A 17,045-nucleotide genomic window follows, 5' to 3' on the forward strand; every position below is an offset into this window, starting at 1 on the left:
TGTACGGCCAGCGTAGGAGATCGGTCCCCACACCATGATGCCGGGTGTTGGCCCTGTGTGCCTCGGTCGTATGCAGTCCTGATTGTGGCGCTCACCTGCACGGCGCCAAACACGCATACGACCATCATTGGCACCAAGGCAGAAGCGACTCTCATCGCTGAAGACGACACGTCTCCATTCGTCCCTCCATTCACGCCTGTCGCGACACCACTGGAGGCGGGCTGCACGATGTTAGGGCGTGAGCGGAAGACGGCCTAACGGTGTGCGGGACCGTAGCCCAGCTTCATGGAGACGGTTGCGAATGGTCCTCGCCGATACCCCAGGAGCAACAGTGTCCCTAATTTGCTGGGATGTGGCGGTGCGGTCCCCTACGGCACTGCGTAGGATCCTACGGTCTTGGCGTGCATCCGTGCGTCGCTGCGGTCCGGTCCCAGGTCGACGGGCACGTGCACCTTCCGCCGACCACTGGCGACAACATCGATGTACTGTGGAGACCTCACGCCCCACGTGTTGAGCAATTCGGCGGTACGGCCACCCGGCCTCCCGCATGCCCACTATACGCCCTCGCTCAAAGTCCGTCAACTGCACATACGGTTCACGTCCACGCTGTCGCGGCATGCTACCAGTGTTAAAGACTGCGATGGAGCTCCGTATGCCACGGCAAACTGGCTGACACTGACGGCGGCGGTGCACAAATGCTGCGCAGCTAGCGCCATTCAACGGCCAACACCGCGGTTCCTGGTGTGTCCGCTGTGCCGTGCGTGTGATCATTGCTTGTACAGCCCTCTCGCAGTGTCCGGAGCAAGTATGGTGGGTCTGACACACCGGTGTCAATGTGTTCTTTTTTCCATTTCCAGGAGTGTATTATATTTCGCCTGTTTCATACATCTTGCTCACCAGATGGTGGAGTTTTGTCAGGACTGGCTCTCCCAAGGCCATCAGTAATTCCAATGGAATGTTGTCTACTCCGGGGGCCTTGTTTCGACTCAGGCCTTTAAGTGCTCTGTCAAACTCTTCAAGCAGTATCGTATCTCCCATTTCATCTTCATCTACATCCTCTTCCATTTCCATAATATTGTCCTCAAGTACGTCGCCCTTGTATAGACCTTCTATATACTCCTTCCAACTTTCCCTTCTTTGCTTAGAACTGGGTTTCCATCTGAGCTCTTGATATTCATACAAGTGGTTCTCTTCTCTCCATAGGTCTCTTTAATTTTCCTGTAGGCAGTATCTATCTTACCCCCTAGTGAGATAAGCCTCTACATCCTTACATTTGTCCTCTAGCTATCCCTAGTTAGCCATTTTGCACTTCTTGTCGATCTCATTTTTGAGACGTTTGTATTCCTTTTTGCCTGCTTCATTTACTGCATTTTTTATATTTTCTCCTTTCATCAATTAAATTCAATATATCTTCTGTTACCCAAGGATTTCTACTAGCCCTCGTCTTTTTACCTACTTGAACCTCTGCTGCCTTCACTACTTCATCCCTCAAAGCTACCCATTCTTCTTCTACTGCATTTCTTTTCCCCATTCCTGTCAATTGTTCCCTTGTGCTCTCCCTGAAACTCTGTACAACCTCTGGTTCTTTCAGTTTACCCAGGTCCCATCTCCTCAGATTCCCACCTTTTTGCAGTTTCTTCAGTTTTAATCTACAGGTCATAAGCAATAGATTGTGGTCAGAGTCCACATCTGCCCCTGGAAATGTCTTACAATTTAAAAACTGGTTCCTAAATCTCTGTCTTACCATTAGATAACCTATCTGAAACCTGTCAGTATCTCTAGGCTTCTTCCATGTATACAGCCTTCTTTTATGATTCTTGAACCAAGTGTCAGCTATGATTAAGTTGTGCTCTGTGCAAAATTCTACCAGGCGGCTATGGGACTTAACATATGAGGTCATCAGTCCCCTAGAACTGAGAACTACTTAAACCTAACTAACCTAAGGACATCACACACATCCATGCCCGAGGCAGGATTCGAACCTGCGACCGTAGCTGTCGCGCGGTTCCGGACTGAAGCGCCTAGAACCGCTCGTCCGGCTCCACGGCGTCAAATCACTGAAAAAAAAAAGGCTATACCATGCAAAAGGTGTAGTAGAAGATTTTCTTTTTCACCTCTTTCATATGGTCGGAACGACTGGAAAACCAAGTTTTGCCAACAAAATTTATGTTGGCTTCAACTTTCTGTAATCAAAAAACTTTGAAAATTTCGATCTTTGACCTCAGTTTCTTGGGCTCCTAGCGCCTTGACGCCAATTTCTTTTCTTAAAAGCGCACCAAATTCTCTATAAATTTGATTACTACAATTCTTTCCAGCGCCCAATATGAAGGGCCCCTATATTTCGTCAAAAAATAATGACTTTCAAACTTTGTGCAAAATGATAAAACACTATTTCAGTTTCCGTTTATATAGTACAAATATATTACGTTATGTTACACTAAGGAACTGAACAACTCACTTTGCTGCACGATCAGCTGACATGTTTAATGAAACGAAGTGACGAATTAAAAACGTTTCTGAACTTACTCCTTATTCAATGTGTCTATCAGTAAAAGACACCCGAAAAGAAACAAATTCTTCATTCTACAACGCCTTTGTTCCAGTGAACGATGTGATTTCAGTTGCACAGAATAAATTTTTTGTCGCTGATGGAGGGTATTTTAATACACCTTATACTTTAGCTTTGAAATGTTTCCTTCAAATCAATAGCCCAATGTTAAGTTTCTCACCTACAGCGTTAGTCTGGATCTCAATTTGCTATTGTATTTGATGGACACCCACGTGTGGGAGAGTAATGTAGCACAAAGAAGGCTGAGAGAATTCGTAGGTCTAGAACACATTCTTCGGTTTGAAGTAGTTGTTGAATCAGAGATGATAATTCAAGTCCCTCAGAGCAAGTATTTATCCGCCAAACGAAACAAGATCGGGAACAAGAAGATGGCGCCGTTATGCTTGTAACATGTACAGTTTCAAGAAGTTGGAAGTTCACAGTCATAGTGAAAGAAGATACTGACCTCCTTGTGCTTATGCTTTATTTAACACAATGCATCGAAAACTTATTTTTTCTAATACCTGGAAGAGGAAGTGTAGACGACAAATGGTTCTGCAATCCAATCTGTAAGTTCGTCAGTGGGCATATGATCATCGCTCACGCCGTTGGTGAATGTGATACAATAGCAGATTTTTTTCTTTTTTGTCACAGAAAAATAATTTTTTTCAGTTTAGTAAGAAACACAAACACTTAATCAGCACACATGCAAGAAACCAGACGCTAACCGTGAGGAAATAACAGCTGGAGAACAGTTTATCATCACACTGTACAGTGGAGGTGTCAGCAGTTTCCAGACAACAGACAATTTGTCAGCCATTCACAAAGTCTGCCACAAAAAGCTAGTTCATTCTTGCAACGCCGTCACTCGCAAAAGATGCTGCGCAACATAACTCTTTACGGAGTTGCCAGTAAGTCCAAAATCGAATGGGAAACTGGAAACTCCTGAGAAATGGAGATGAACTGACAGTAACCACAAGCCGAGGCCTGTTGTAATGAGCCAAGCTAAAACACCTGAGTCAGTTCTTCACGTTGTTTCATGCTCATGTAGTGGAGGTGTGGCGAAGCATACCTCTGCAGAAAAGCAGGTTTGAATTGTTCTATTTGCAAGAACTGCAGTGGAGTCACCTGTGAAAACGTGCCAGAATTCTTATATGAAGAAAGATAAGAAATGTTTTATGGACTTTTTATTAAGGAAACAGGCATCAGAATCAACAAACTCGAAGAGGCTGAGTCACTGTTGAAAGAACAGGTCGATGTAGCACCCACTAGATCTGCTTACCATGACCCTACTACTAAATGAATTTCTGGTGACAGAAAACGTGAACCATCGAAACGTTGGAAGCGACTCACCCGTATCCATTTCAAGTGCACCGAACGTTGAAGTACGCTGTTGTAAGTGTTCGGCATCCAGAAGCAGTAATAGTGAGTGTTAGCAAATGTTAATGTCTTTTTAATTATAATAAAACTAAGTTTCATTTGTATTGCATGATTTTTTTTATACAAGTATAATTAGCTACCTATTTTGGTTTGACTATATCATCTAATTATAATTCAGTTTTCTGGTTATTTTATATATAACACAATGAGTAAGAGCTGTAGTTTTATAAATGTGCACGAGTCAGGGCTGAAATGCCCTGAAGCTTAAATTCGACAAATAATGTACGTATCACAATAATACATGGGATATTTTGTCATTTTGCACCAAGTTTGAAAAATCATTTTTTGACGAACTCTGGCACCCGTCATACTGGATACAGAAAAAAAAGTTGTAGGAATAAATTTTTGAGAGAATCTTGTTCCCCTTTAAAATGAAAATCGACGTCAAAGGGCTAGGAGCATAAGAAACTGAGATATTTTTGAAAAAACTGAGAAAGTCCTACATTCTCAGTTTTTTGACTACAAAAAGTTTGGCCGACATAGATTTTGTTGGGAAAACTTTGTTTTCCAATCTTTCCAACCATATGAGCAAGTAAAAAAAAAATAAAATCTCGCACCTCATCTTTTTCGTGTTTTATCTGTCTGGGCTATTTGTTCCATACTGCTCTGCGAAGTTTCTTGTGGGCCTCTCTCTATCGTGCAGAGTTGATTGTTTCGCCTCTTGGTAAGAATTCGACAAGCAGAACCCCTTTTACGTCACAGAAAACGGCTGACATGACTTTTCGAGCTGACTGGTGAGTTTAGAATTTTGTTGTTGTAGGGGAATGACTGTGGCACCAATGCACTGGGTATTGTAGTAAACCTATGTTTCATCCCCAGCCACTGGTGTCGAGAAAAGCAAGAGTATATCTTATCATTCGAAAAACGACCAAAAAAACTCTTACGCGACTCGGACTCTGTTGATTTTCTGTTCTGCAGTAAGCATCTTTGGAACCCACCACAAACATTAATTGGGATATCCAAGTCGATCCCTCCCGATTTCATGTTCGAAAAATTTGGGGCAGTTCGTGCAGGTCATCAATGATCACGCGGTGATCAGAACGGATAATCTCTTCAAGATTTTGCACCAATTCGTCATGGAATGGCATCCACATCTCTCGTCATCGTGATTTTCCGTTCTCCCGAAAGTAAAATTCCGTAACCATTGTGTCACGTTTTGCCGTGACATAACCTCCTCCCCATGCACTGACACGATTTCGCGACGAATTTCGGCACCATTCACACCCTTTGCAATCAGGTAGCGCATCACAGCGCGCTCTTCGCAATATGACAATATGACAGCGCTCTTCTTCAACCGTCACCGTGGGAATCGGGACGCTACTGTTGACCGTTAGTCCTTTTCCAGTCATTCATTTCAGTCTGTGCTACCATACGTAAGTGGTACCGACTGTGAAAATCTCAATCCCCTGGCAGAACTAATGGCATTGTAAACTTACTTTCCGGATATCCTTCGTATTTTCTGCAATACAGTGCCCTACGATTCCTCTACGTTCTCACATTGTTCTCGGAACATTCAGTGTGTTTTTGGGTAGAGTTGTCACCATTTCGTTGCACTTGGTTATTTCTGAAAAGTTCCTTGCATTCTTGCCTCATTGGTGGACATTTTGGACTAAATTTTTTAATAGTCTTGTGATTCTTACTGAATGTGTAATTTTCCGGATGACCCACCAAGTTGATTTAACGGTTCCACTTTTTATTCATCTCCACTCCTTCTGGTCATATAAAAAAGCAATCATTTCTCTTATTACTAATGCTAGTGATTCGGTTTTTAAACTAGTTCAGAATCTTTTCCAGTATTAGTATCTGAGTGAACTCATATAATAGTGTCGAAATCAAATTAGTTCTCTATTTTCAGAGTTCCCTGCTCATGGCGACGGCGTATCACAGTTCCCATTGAACTTAAGGCACCTGGTCAATCGTACACTGACTAGATTATCATCTCGCAGGGTCTCTCCCACAACTGTAATTTTAAATGTGAAAACAAAGATTGTGCTCTTTCTTATGCGGTCGGTGCTGTGAGGAATATGTCAACCGAGTACACCTCAGATGCTGGGCTACACAATGACCTCACCTGTCTGGATAATTCTACATTACAGGAACGCTTATCAGCTGTGGAAGCCTTCGAACAAGTCAAACTGTCAGATCAGATGCTTCACTGAAGGGAATGTGAAGTCTTTCAGACGATTTTTCAGGGTTCTGTGTCTCCCGCTGGCACAAAGACCAGTTACCACATCAAGCACCTAGAGCTTGAACTACATCCCCCCCCCAAGACCAGTGCTCACCCCCGTCAAACGTCACTCTCAATGTTTTGTGACTCATGACAGAGGCTTGCTATTACATATGCACAAAACTCTTATTTTACCGTAAGCAGGGTCATAAGGCACAAAGAGTGCCTCAAGAAATTATGTCACACTGACAAGCGCTCCATTTTCATCACTATCATAGATAATTCAGTGCATTCCAAGGATTTACCTCGCACCAACAAGTGTTCCATTTTTACTACAAATGGAGACAATCCCGTGATTCCGTTACCTCGCAGGACGTATCTCCTTGTGAAAATTTTGACACTAGTGCATACAGTATTTTCTCTAAGGATAACTGTGACTTGATGTAGTTAAATTTAGCAGTGGGGACCACGTTTCTTCACATTCTGCTAACATTATGTTTGTGGATATCATAATTAATGGTAAAATGATTCAGTTTCAAATAGAAACTGGTGCATCTAAGTCTCTTATCAATGTTGCTACTTATGCTTCCATTGGATCTCTCAAGTATTCAGATTTACTAGCACTCTTTAAAATTCGAATCAACATGCAGTGACAATCAAAGTTATTTGTATAATTGTATTGTATTTGTATAAAGTATAAATAAACTTGAGTGCCAGCCCACTTCCTCGTGATGTGTCACCAAAACAACTTTCAATAGCATGGGCCTTGATCTCTTCCAGCATCTGCATTTCAGGATCCATAAGTCTGATCCCTTCCCATGCCACTGTTTTTCAGGTGGCTGACCATGCCTGCAATGCAGTGAGCAACACCAGCCCAATAGTTGCTCAATAGGGGTGATTTTCAGCAGAGGAGCTATTTGGGTCACATCTCCTGCAGGAGACATTTCAAGACTATGATGGCAACAAAACCAATCAGTGACGTTTCGCTATCACTGATATCAGAGGCCAATCATGCATCTCCACCGTATTTATCTGCATGGTATGATAACCTGTGACTGAGGGTTGCAGAGGCTGTCTCATCAGAGTCAAATCCTGGAGTGGTATCACTGTCACAAATGACAGTTCTTCAGTTACCATGGATTAATAAAGAAAACCATACTGTAATATACCACAGCTGTGACAATCTCGCCGTTTAACCAGCACAGTCAAATACTGTGTCATTATTTGGACTCAGCCTCAGATAGAGATTGTTCTATCATAAGTGTTGTGTACTTATGGTCAGAATTTATATCAACGTATTTGCACTTTCAGAACACTAAATTGGACAGTCATTCAGAGTGACACACTTTCATCTTCACTGACAGCATGTCACAAAAGCTTACAACAACCTGCCAATACATTAAATCAGCAGAGCCATTTTATTGACAGTGCACTTTTTTAGGAAAAGGCCTCTTGCAATCATCCACCTTGACATAATGCTCATATGAGAACAACCCTACTCAATGGGAAGAGACAACAGTGCCACTTCCGCTCGCGCACCATCCTAGCAGCAAACCAGTTGCCTTCCATACTCACTGTACTGCATGCCCTAAAATGTCACCAAGAAGCAGCAAATGCAATTAACTATGACTATCACATTCTGTTCCCTGTAACTTAAGTTGCATCATAAGTGTTCATTTTTATAATTTTATTGGTTTCTGCCTCTTACAGTTCTACAATTCCAATAGTTTACACTTTTACCATTTTAACAGCCCACTGCACTGTCAATTAAAAGTGAACCATGATCAAGCCAGCATTTAACCTCGATCAAGAAAAAATTCGACTGCATCTATGACAATTAAAGTTAATCATGGGAGTTGCTCACTATTAAAGTTGACCGAAGTCGGAAGAGATCGATTATCTTGAATTGATCACGATTAAAATAAACACATTCCTTCTCAAACAGAACCACACTCCCCATGGCACAGTAACAATACAATAAAAATCTGAAGAGGGCACATAAGTATCACAGACCAAGGAGGTCATGGTATTTTGACCTCCTTGTCACGGACAGACAGTAATTACCATTATCTTCGCATGTACAATGGGCAGTTTTCTTTGTAACACACACAGTTAACCACAGTCAAATTCCCAGTTACCTTTATGTGTTTTGATAATAATCATTTAACACTGATGCAGCACAGACAACTTTAACGCAGTGAAGCTTTGACTATGATCACAGGACTTTTGGTTATCTTGCTTGTTTAATTGACAATGATGCAACCGGCTCAAAGCTATTAAATTCAATTTTAGTTACTGCACTTAATTCCACTTACATAATTTTGCTATTTCATACCTTAAACTGTTTACACTTTCACTGTTCGCTACCCATAACATTTTGTGCTATTTTTTACACAGTTTTACTTTTTATAATTTTAATATAAGACACTCTTTACACAAGTTACTGTAATGTTTACCAAATGTAAATCCATTATGCTCTTGACATCCCTTCCATTCCCTGCTTTCTTTAGCCTTTCCCAAGCCCCCCCTCATTTCAATTTTTCTCCCGTACCCCACTATTACCTCTTCTCCCCTCCCTCAACCTGTTGCCTATCTAAAACTTAGACCACAATTACATACCACAGTGTGTAGATAGACATACAATGGGCTACTAACATCCATTTTGATAAATTCAACAGCTGTACAACACACCTGTGTTTTTTTTAAAGTATCTGACAGTAAAGATTTTGCTTTACTTTATTTTGGATCTAAAGGTGATCCAGGGAGATCGAAATTAGTCATACTGCACTGGGACTAAAATATAAACAATATTAAGAAAGTTTTAGATATCAACTGCTAAATGTTCTCACAATGAATAAGTCAGTCATAGCGACTTCCTCAATTCTTTAGTTGCCTTTTCAATTACTGCCTCGTTATTTTATACTTAACTGTGTCAAGATCAGTAACATTAAACATTAACAGGCCTCAAGATCTCAAAGTAATTTGTGTCAGCATTTAAATATAACTATCTTTCAATAATGTTATGAATAAACATTTAAAGATTTTATGAGTTATCAGACACCTATTCACTGTTCAACAATTGCCGAAAACTCTGGAAGAGGACGAGGACTGAAACAGCTTCCAGTAAATTACTTAATAGCCCTGTGTCAAAGCCCTTGCAGCCTCTTTTCCTGGAAATGTGGATCAAATATCTGATGTTGGGCAATGCAGTTCAGAACAACCTGCCTCCATTAAGTACAAAAAGCGACAGAAACTGCCAGACACAGAGCAACCTTCAAATGGTACAAATGGCTCTGAGTACTATGGGATAAGTGTTGAATATAATTTGCAGTGAAACAAAGGATCAATCCTCCTCCTCCACCCCCCCCCCCCCTGAAATAAATAAATAAATTTACTGGGAAAATTAAGTTTAATGATTATTAGAAGACAGTAAAATTTTTCTGATATTTTCTTCACCCACAAGCATCAACTCATGTCAAAACATCCAGATCTTAATAAAAAAAAAAATCCTATAAACCAACTGTGTTCACCATTCATCCATGAATAGCTTACGATAACTTAATATCAAAACTTATCTCAAATACCCTAACTTAATTATTTCAGAAGAAACAACCAGATTTCTGTATTAAATCACGAAAAAAGATCCTTCAAATTTGAGCTCTGTTATGATTTATAATGGATGCAGCAATAAATCAGAATCATTGGTAGTCATCAGAAATCTTAGGACCACATTAAATCACTCTTAATGTACAAGCACGAAGAAGAAAAATGTTATCAAAAACTGTTCAAGGAATTTGGATGAAAAGAAAAATTTGCAGAGTATATAACCTCGAAAAAAGAAAAACCAACAACAGAGAAATTAAAATAAAGTCCTACAAAGTAAACGAGCAACTTTGTACACACAGGGACACCTGATAATTGAAACTGAAACATACTTTAATTTAAAAAAAAAATCATACACATCACATAAGAAACCTACTTTCAAAAACTGCCCTCAATCAGTTTGCATAATTCAGTATTAGGATCAATAAATCCAATGGAAGAATGTAAAAGAAATCAGAGAAGAATAAATCTGAAAAGATAACTCAGCACAACAGCTAAACAAATCAGTCACATCCAAAACTTGGACATGGCAATGAATGTAAAGAATGAAAAGCTGTTTATTTCTGCAAGTTTTAACTTGATCCAGATCCCATTATGGTGGAATTCACATTGGTTATTACTTACGGGAATACGAGAGGAAAGAAAACTGTTGCTCACGATAATAACGAGGCAAACATCTCACCTAAGACATAATACTGCAAAAAAATTGTGTGCAATAAAGGGTTATCAAAGGAAAGGTACAGGGCACAGAGGGGGAGGAAAAATATCTGGAAAGCTGAATGATGTTACAAAAGGGTGAAGTTACCTGCAGGTTATTGAAGAACACAACAAAGTGGAATGTGTCCAGTCAATACTTGTTATTAACATAGTTATATCAAAAAAGAAGAAGATTACTTTTGGTGGTATTCTTGACTAATAACACTATTTTAAATTTGTGGGTAAGTAAATGAAATTGTAGTTCTCAGATTCGAAATTTTCCGTACTGTTTTTTTTTTTTCAGTCTTTTAAGCTAACATATAATTTAGAGCCTATGTGAAACTCAGTGTAAAATCTCTTAACTGAGAATTAATGCTTGTACAGACTTTCCATCCAGTTCTTACAAGGCTACTGGCAACACAGTGTAAATCTCCACGCTGTGTCAGATCCTTAAACACGCATGGACTGTAACTGAATGTCACTAAATGCTATGTATAATATAATTTATGGTTAGGCAGAGCCCCAAGTGCCTTACAATACTGTTGACCCACAACAGCACTCCAGTCCATGAACATCAGTAACCCGAATTAAGTCATCTATTTTACAATGAATTTCCGATGTAGGGAAAATACTATCATTTGCATATGCAAAAATATGTTTAATATGACAATAATCACTGCATCAACAAACTTATTTGGTACACGAGGCAGACGTCTTCACAACAGTTAATATTCTTCGATAACGTTTGTTAACAGAGATAGTGTTAAAGAAATGTATTAATATATATCTCGAAACGAAGTTACTTGCCTTGTGGATATTCAACTAGAGTCAGCGAAAGAGGAACCCAAACAAGCTTGTCATCCGTCGAGAGTTTGACTGTGTGTATTACATGCTCTTCTTCTGAAGCTGCCATCTTTGTTGCTGTGTATTCCCGGCATTCCATACTGGCAAAATGTCAACATGTGGCATAAGCAAGCCGGCGCTGTCTTTCAACATAGTTGCAAAATGTGAAAAGTCAAAGGCACGGACAAGCATAATGAGTTTACCACACTATGACGTTGAAACACCAGTCTTTATGCCGGTCGGAACGCAGGTAGGAAATGTTCTAAACGTTTACATACGTTTTGCCACGTGCACTAATCCATCGAAGCTAGGTTATTGCAGTACCGACGTGCGCAATGTATGAAGTTTGTTATAGATTTTGTTTTTCTAGAAACATATACAGTGTACCCAGAATACTGGAGTGTCGCCTTTTGCATGTACCAGAATGATGCAAACAGGGTATTTTTGCCATTTAAAGAATTAACGCGTGAGTTGTAAACAACGCATCGGATTAAAACTAATGTGTTTTATAATGAATGTGAAGCCAACAGCCCATCAGTAATTATGTGAGCAATTTTGTTTTTGCGCAGAAAACATACCAGCAAAGTAAACAATGCAAGAATTACATGTCTACTAAGAGAATTATACTTTTATAGTTGTACTATTATAGTACAATAATAATACATTACTATTCAAACAGAAAATTGTATGGTTCTATGTTTAACATTTGTCTGTTCTGCAGGGTCTCTCATGCGGCAACACTATCTTTCCGATTTTATAGCGAAGCGTTCGGTACCGCGTCTCGTATTTGACCTGTGATGTCATCAAAATGGACACAGGCGACTTCTAAATCCAATATGGCGCCCATAACTTGACGTCACTCATGCGACAGTAATAAACATTGTGCGCCGGGAAGATTAGCGATAGCACAAATGCCGTTGGCAGAAAATAACTAATAAATTAAAAGAACGTATACAAGGTATCAGCAATTACGTAACATTTTCGCTATTCTCTTCTTGGATCAACAGGAATATTCGATACTAGTCAATGGCTTTAACCACTAACGTAATGTTCATGGCTTCTGTGACGTCACAGTTTGGTTGTGATGAGCGGCTAATCTGCAAATTAGTCTGAGATGTAGATTAGACTGGAAGGTGACAGTTTTTTTTTAGCTGTCGAAGTCAGCAAATGTCAAAGTAAACATTTGGTTTTGGTGGCACAGTGATCTGTAGCTCAGCCCATCTGAAAAAAAAATAGTCGCCACTAATATTATGGTACAGTCATGTAGCTTGCACATTTGTCACATGATTCCCATGTCACTGGTCACGACCGACGAGTGCTATCAAAAGATCCTTTTTATTCCTCTTTTTCAGTATGAAAAGGAGTGGAGAGCATAAAGTTTTTCCCTTGATCATGCTCTCCCCCAACCAACTAACCATAAAGCATATGCTGTCAAATAATATATAAAACAGGTCTTTTGAAATTTTCACATTAGATTATCTCTCTTGCACTTACCTCAGTAAAATCTTTGTTCCCTTAGCATGAAGCAATATGGACATCAGGTGTTATCTTAGATATATTAGAATTTGAAATGCAAAATTTTAAACTAGTGTAACTGTCTCACAATTGGCAGGAGAGACAGCGTAAGTGCTACACTCTCTCAGATAGATATAGCTAATGAACTATACCTAATTGGTTCATGCTTCAACAGTCTTCTGCTAGTTTTGTCCAGTGGAGTTTCCAAACATGGTTAGTGAAGGCTGGTGCTACAGTTCACTGATCAGAGACAAACTACCACGCATTTTGTGCTAGCATAGAAATTTGCACACCATCACTTTTTATTGACTACATCTTTAGCTGGTTTTATTACCAGAGAGATGCTAGTCATACAAAATAATAGAATCTAGTGAAAATTGACAGCCATCTATATGATGTTTGATTTGTGTCATGATGTGTTATGCAGATGGTGTCTGGGATGTATTTGTTTGTATGTTTCGTTGTAGATGTCCACCATAAGCTCTGTTTATAGTCATTTATTTCTTGTGCATGGTGTATAGGTCCAGTGAGACAGCATTTCATTGAGGGAAACATTAATTTGAATTGTGTGTATTACACATCTCATTATTATTATTATTATTATTATTCTCTTACTTTTTTTATATATACATTGAGCATCCTGTAGACATATTTGTGTCCCTGATCGAAATCCCATGCTTTCTCACTCTGATCCGATATCTTCAAGTCTTTAATATAGTTAAAGGCATTGGAAAGGGAAAAATTCATGTCCCAAAAAGTAGTATTCCTGTTGAAGTTCCATTAGTTTGCCAAATTTTACTTACTGATGAAGAAAGAAAGTGAGTCAATAAATAAGTTGCAAGATATGGAAGCACATCAGTTCTGTGACTACTACCATGGAATTCAATCTGCTTTCCATAATATTTCCACTGGAAATATAAATACATACATTATCCCACTATTTCACAAGGCATTGAAACCCTGTAGCTGTTGCATCAAATGAGTGACCTCTTGGGCTACTGTTATGTTGTCTTCAAATTGCTGCCCATCAAGATGCTTTTTAATAGGTGCAAGCAGATGGAAATCACTGTGGGGCTGCAGTCAGGGCTTTACAGTGGATGATCTAAATGGCCTCAGTTAAATGTTTGCAGCAGCCCCTATGTTTTTCTTGTGTGAGGTTGGCATTGTCATCCAGAAGAACCACACCCTCTGTAAAGATTCTATGTAGTTTCCATCATATGCCCTGTTCCAGTTGTTGCACAGTGCTACAGTAGGATGCACGATTAACAGTCTCACTACAAGGCTGGAATTTCAGTGAGATAACACAATCACCATAACCCTGTGTGCCAGTGAAACAATAAATGAAAGCTTTTCACACAAATTAATACATTATAGCATTAATGACAACACTCTTATGTTGTTAGCATTTCACTTTTGTAACAGAAATCAGACTGGCTGTCGCAAAAGAATGAAATTAACCTGTGATTGAGGGAGCATAATATTTGGACCCCCACCAAGATCAGTACTGGATCCACTAGCATTCTTAACCTATACAGCTGATTCTCTAATGGCTTCAAAGTATCATTCAGAAACTATAATGTTTGCTAATGATACTAGCATACTAATCAAGGGTCCATTTCAGTGTAAGGAGAAACAAATCTAGTGATAGCTGAAAGGTTTAGTTCTACTTTCCCAAAAACTCACATTTTACAACTTCAAAAAAGATGTATTCCCAATCTACTGTTACCTGGAACAGCAACCAACACAATCAGTAAAAAGTATTCGCTTGAGTCTGCCTGTTTGGTTACACAGTACCATCGTCAGACCATCCGTTGGCGAGCATTTGCTACACTTGCTTCCCAAATAGGTTGATGATGAAAACGTTTCAGCTGAACTGTGATTTGCATAGTCACAACACTAGATATAAAATTAATTTTTTGCCTTATTGTCGAGGGTTCAGTGTAGAGTTGTGTACCCTAGCGTAAAGATATTCCACAAGCTCCCAACTAACATTGGAAAGCAAGTGCTGTCACTAACCCAAAGGTTTGAACGCCACAGTTCTGTTCTAGGCATTATCCTGCTGGAATCAGTATGCCCTTGCTTTCCTCTGACTTTTGTACTGAGTTACCAAATTGGTTATTGAAGGGCATACTCTTTAATGTGACTTCAGACCATATTGTTACTTGGTAATTATCACATTAACTAGTAGTTGCCACAGGTGAAAGAAGCCACAGATAAAAGTTGCTAGGGCTGACTGGGGATCAAATCCCATACCTTTTGAATTAGTAGTCTGGCATTGGCCCATTTTACAAGGTAAAGCAAAAACATGGGATCCCAACAAATTCAAAAGAAAGTTATTAACCTACTTCATTAGACACTTATTTGTCACGTTACTGTTGTCTAGATTCATAATCATCAGTATTTGCCCAAAGGCAGGTTTTCACACGATAACTTGTCATGCTCTTTTTTCTTCCGCCATCCTCTTCAGACCCACATAATCTCCACTTCCCTTTATGTCATCTATCATCTGTCACTCTCCTCCCATGAATTAGACCTTCCAAAGCATCTCTTAGCAGACACTCTTGTCTCAGTGAATGTCACAGCCAGTTCTTCTTCCTTTGTCCTCTCACCAGCATTTTTCAACACTGTTTCCTTACTCATTCTTTCCACATCCAGTATTCCTTTTTGGTCTGGACTAATGTTTCCACTCACCCTTTTGTTTCTGGTTCACCATGTGGTTTGACCTCCCTTTCTAAATTGTTTCCATAGTGTGAGCCATTTGGGAAAGAACTTCCTCTTCTTCTGCCTTCCTTCCCCACTGTAGACAGACACCCCCCCCCCCCCCCCCCCCCCAACCAGGGGATCAGCACATGTAGCTGGTCATTGTGATGGGGCTGATATGTATCCTTCTGGCTGAGGCCCCAGACAACACGTAGATCGCACTTTTGGTACCTGAGCTGTCACTGCCTCTTGCACCGCCTCTTGTGTGCCAAGAAGTGGTTGCTTGTATTTTTAGGGCATTGGAACTCCCGGGAATGACCGTCATGCCACACAGCCCTTGTGCCGACTGGGTGGTGCCTACGGGGTGAGCCCCTGATCAAATAGGGAGGCACCAGCGTGTATGCTCTGCACATAAAGCGTACTAAGCTCCATACTTCTGGCTGCTCTTCTGCAGTCATCTCTTCAGTCAGGAATGGTTCTCTCTCTGCTCCTACTTTTGCTTCCTCGGCTTTCACTTATCTGGTCGCCTGCCTGAGAGGAAGGCCATGCTTGTCAGCATGGGGTGAAACCCTTTCCCCATTACTTAGTTTGTTTTAGGACAGACGGAGAGACTTTCGCTGATACCAAACTGCTCTTTTTTTTGTAGAACATATCAGAGATAAGTTAGGTGAAGTTGACTCACTAATTAAAGCACAATCTGGTTTCATATTGATTAAAATCTCTTCTGCCAGTTAGTCGGCATCCCTTTGTGTGTGCGAGCGCTTAGCAGACATCCCAGTGAACATCGTTCCTCACCAGTCCTTAAATATGACCCAAGGCATTATCTTTGACAGGGACCTTCTCCCTCAATCGCATGAGGAACTCGTAGTAATATGGAATGGCATGGCATTAATTTCGTCTGGAAAGTCCAGAGAGGACATTAGGATAATCGTGTTGATACTGGTGCTTTCATCGTGGCTTTTGAGAGGTATACCCTTCCAGAAAAGTCAGAGTTATGGTTTACCATTAGAATGTGAAGACCAACTCCCATGCGCTGTTTCTGGCGTCTACATTTTGGTCTGATGTTTTCACAATGTGAAGTGAATCCTGTTTGCAGTGACTGTGGCCGCCCTTGCGGGGAGGGATTCCTTGTACCCCACCACCCCAATGTGTGAACTGTTCTGGCCCACATTATCCTTACTTGCCAGATTGCCCAATCTGTAAAAAGGAAAGGGAGATTTAGGAATTTAAAACTCTTGACTCAGCTATTTATTGTCCTCTGAGGCCTTACAGAAATTAGTTCATCTCCATCTGGTACTTTTAACATCTACTTTTGCTTCTGTTATTCTTTTCCTCCTCCTTACCTCCATCCTGTCCTGCTTTCCCTGTCCTCATCCCTGGTGGTTCCTGTTCCCTCCTCTCACAGAAATGCTCCTTCACCTCATCTAGAGAAGAAACCCTCTTCTCTGGCACCCTTTTGGGATACAAGAAGCTTGTTGCTTCATGTCAGATAGACTGCCCATGCTCAGTGGGCCACAAGACACTTGTTCTCTT

At 40.4% G+C, this 17,045-nt stretch overlaps 2 protein-coding genes across 2 annotated transcripts in view; one reads left to right on the forward strand and one right to left on the reverse strand.

Annotated features, from left to right (window-relative positions):
• Positions 1 to 11,397, reverse strand: part of LOC124615463 (dolichyldiphosphatase 1-like) — a 66,252-nt gene extending 54,855 nt beyond the window's left edge. The window contains exon 1 of the mRNA XM_047143370.1: positions 11,262 to 11,397. Within this exon, the coding sequence (XP_046999326.1) occupies positions 11,262 to 11,397 (136 nt within the window). The remainder of the gene's footprint in view (positions 1 to 11,261) is intronic.
• Positions 11,385 to 17,045, forward strand: part of LOC124615462 (queuine tRNA-ribosyltransferase catalytic subunit) — a 61,763-nt gene continuing 56,102 nt past the window's right edge. Inside the window, exon 1 of the mRNA XM_047143369.1 lies at positions 11,385 to 11,547. Coding sequence (XP_046999325.1) covers positions 11,407 to 11,547 — 141 coding nt within the window. The 5' untranslated portion in view covers positions 11,385 to 11,406. The remainder of the gene's footprint in view (positions 11,548 to 17,045) is intronic.

This window comes from Schistocerca americana, chromosome 5, assembly GCF_021461395.2.
Source record: "Schistocerca americana isolate TAMUIC-IGC-003095 chromosome 5, iqSchAmer2.1, whole genome shotgun sequence".
In the NCBI taxonomy this organism is placed as follows: domain Eukaryota; kingdom Metazoa; phylum Arthropoda; class Insecta; order Orthoptera; family Acrididae; genus Schistocerca; species Schistocerca americana.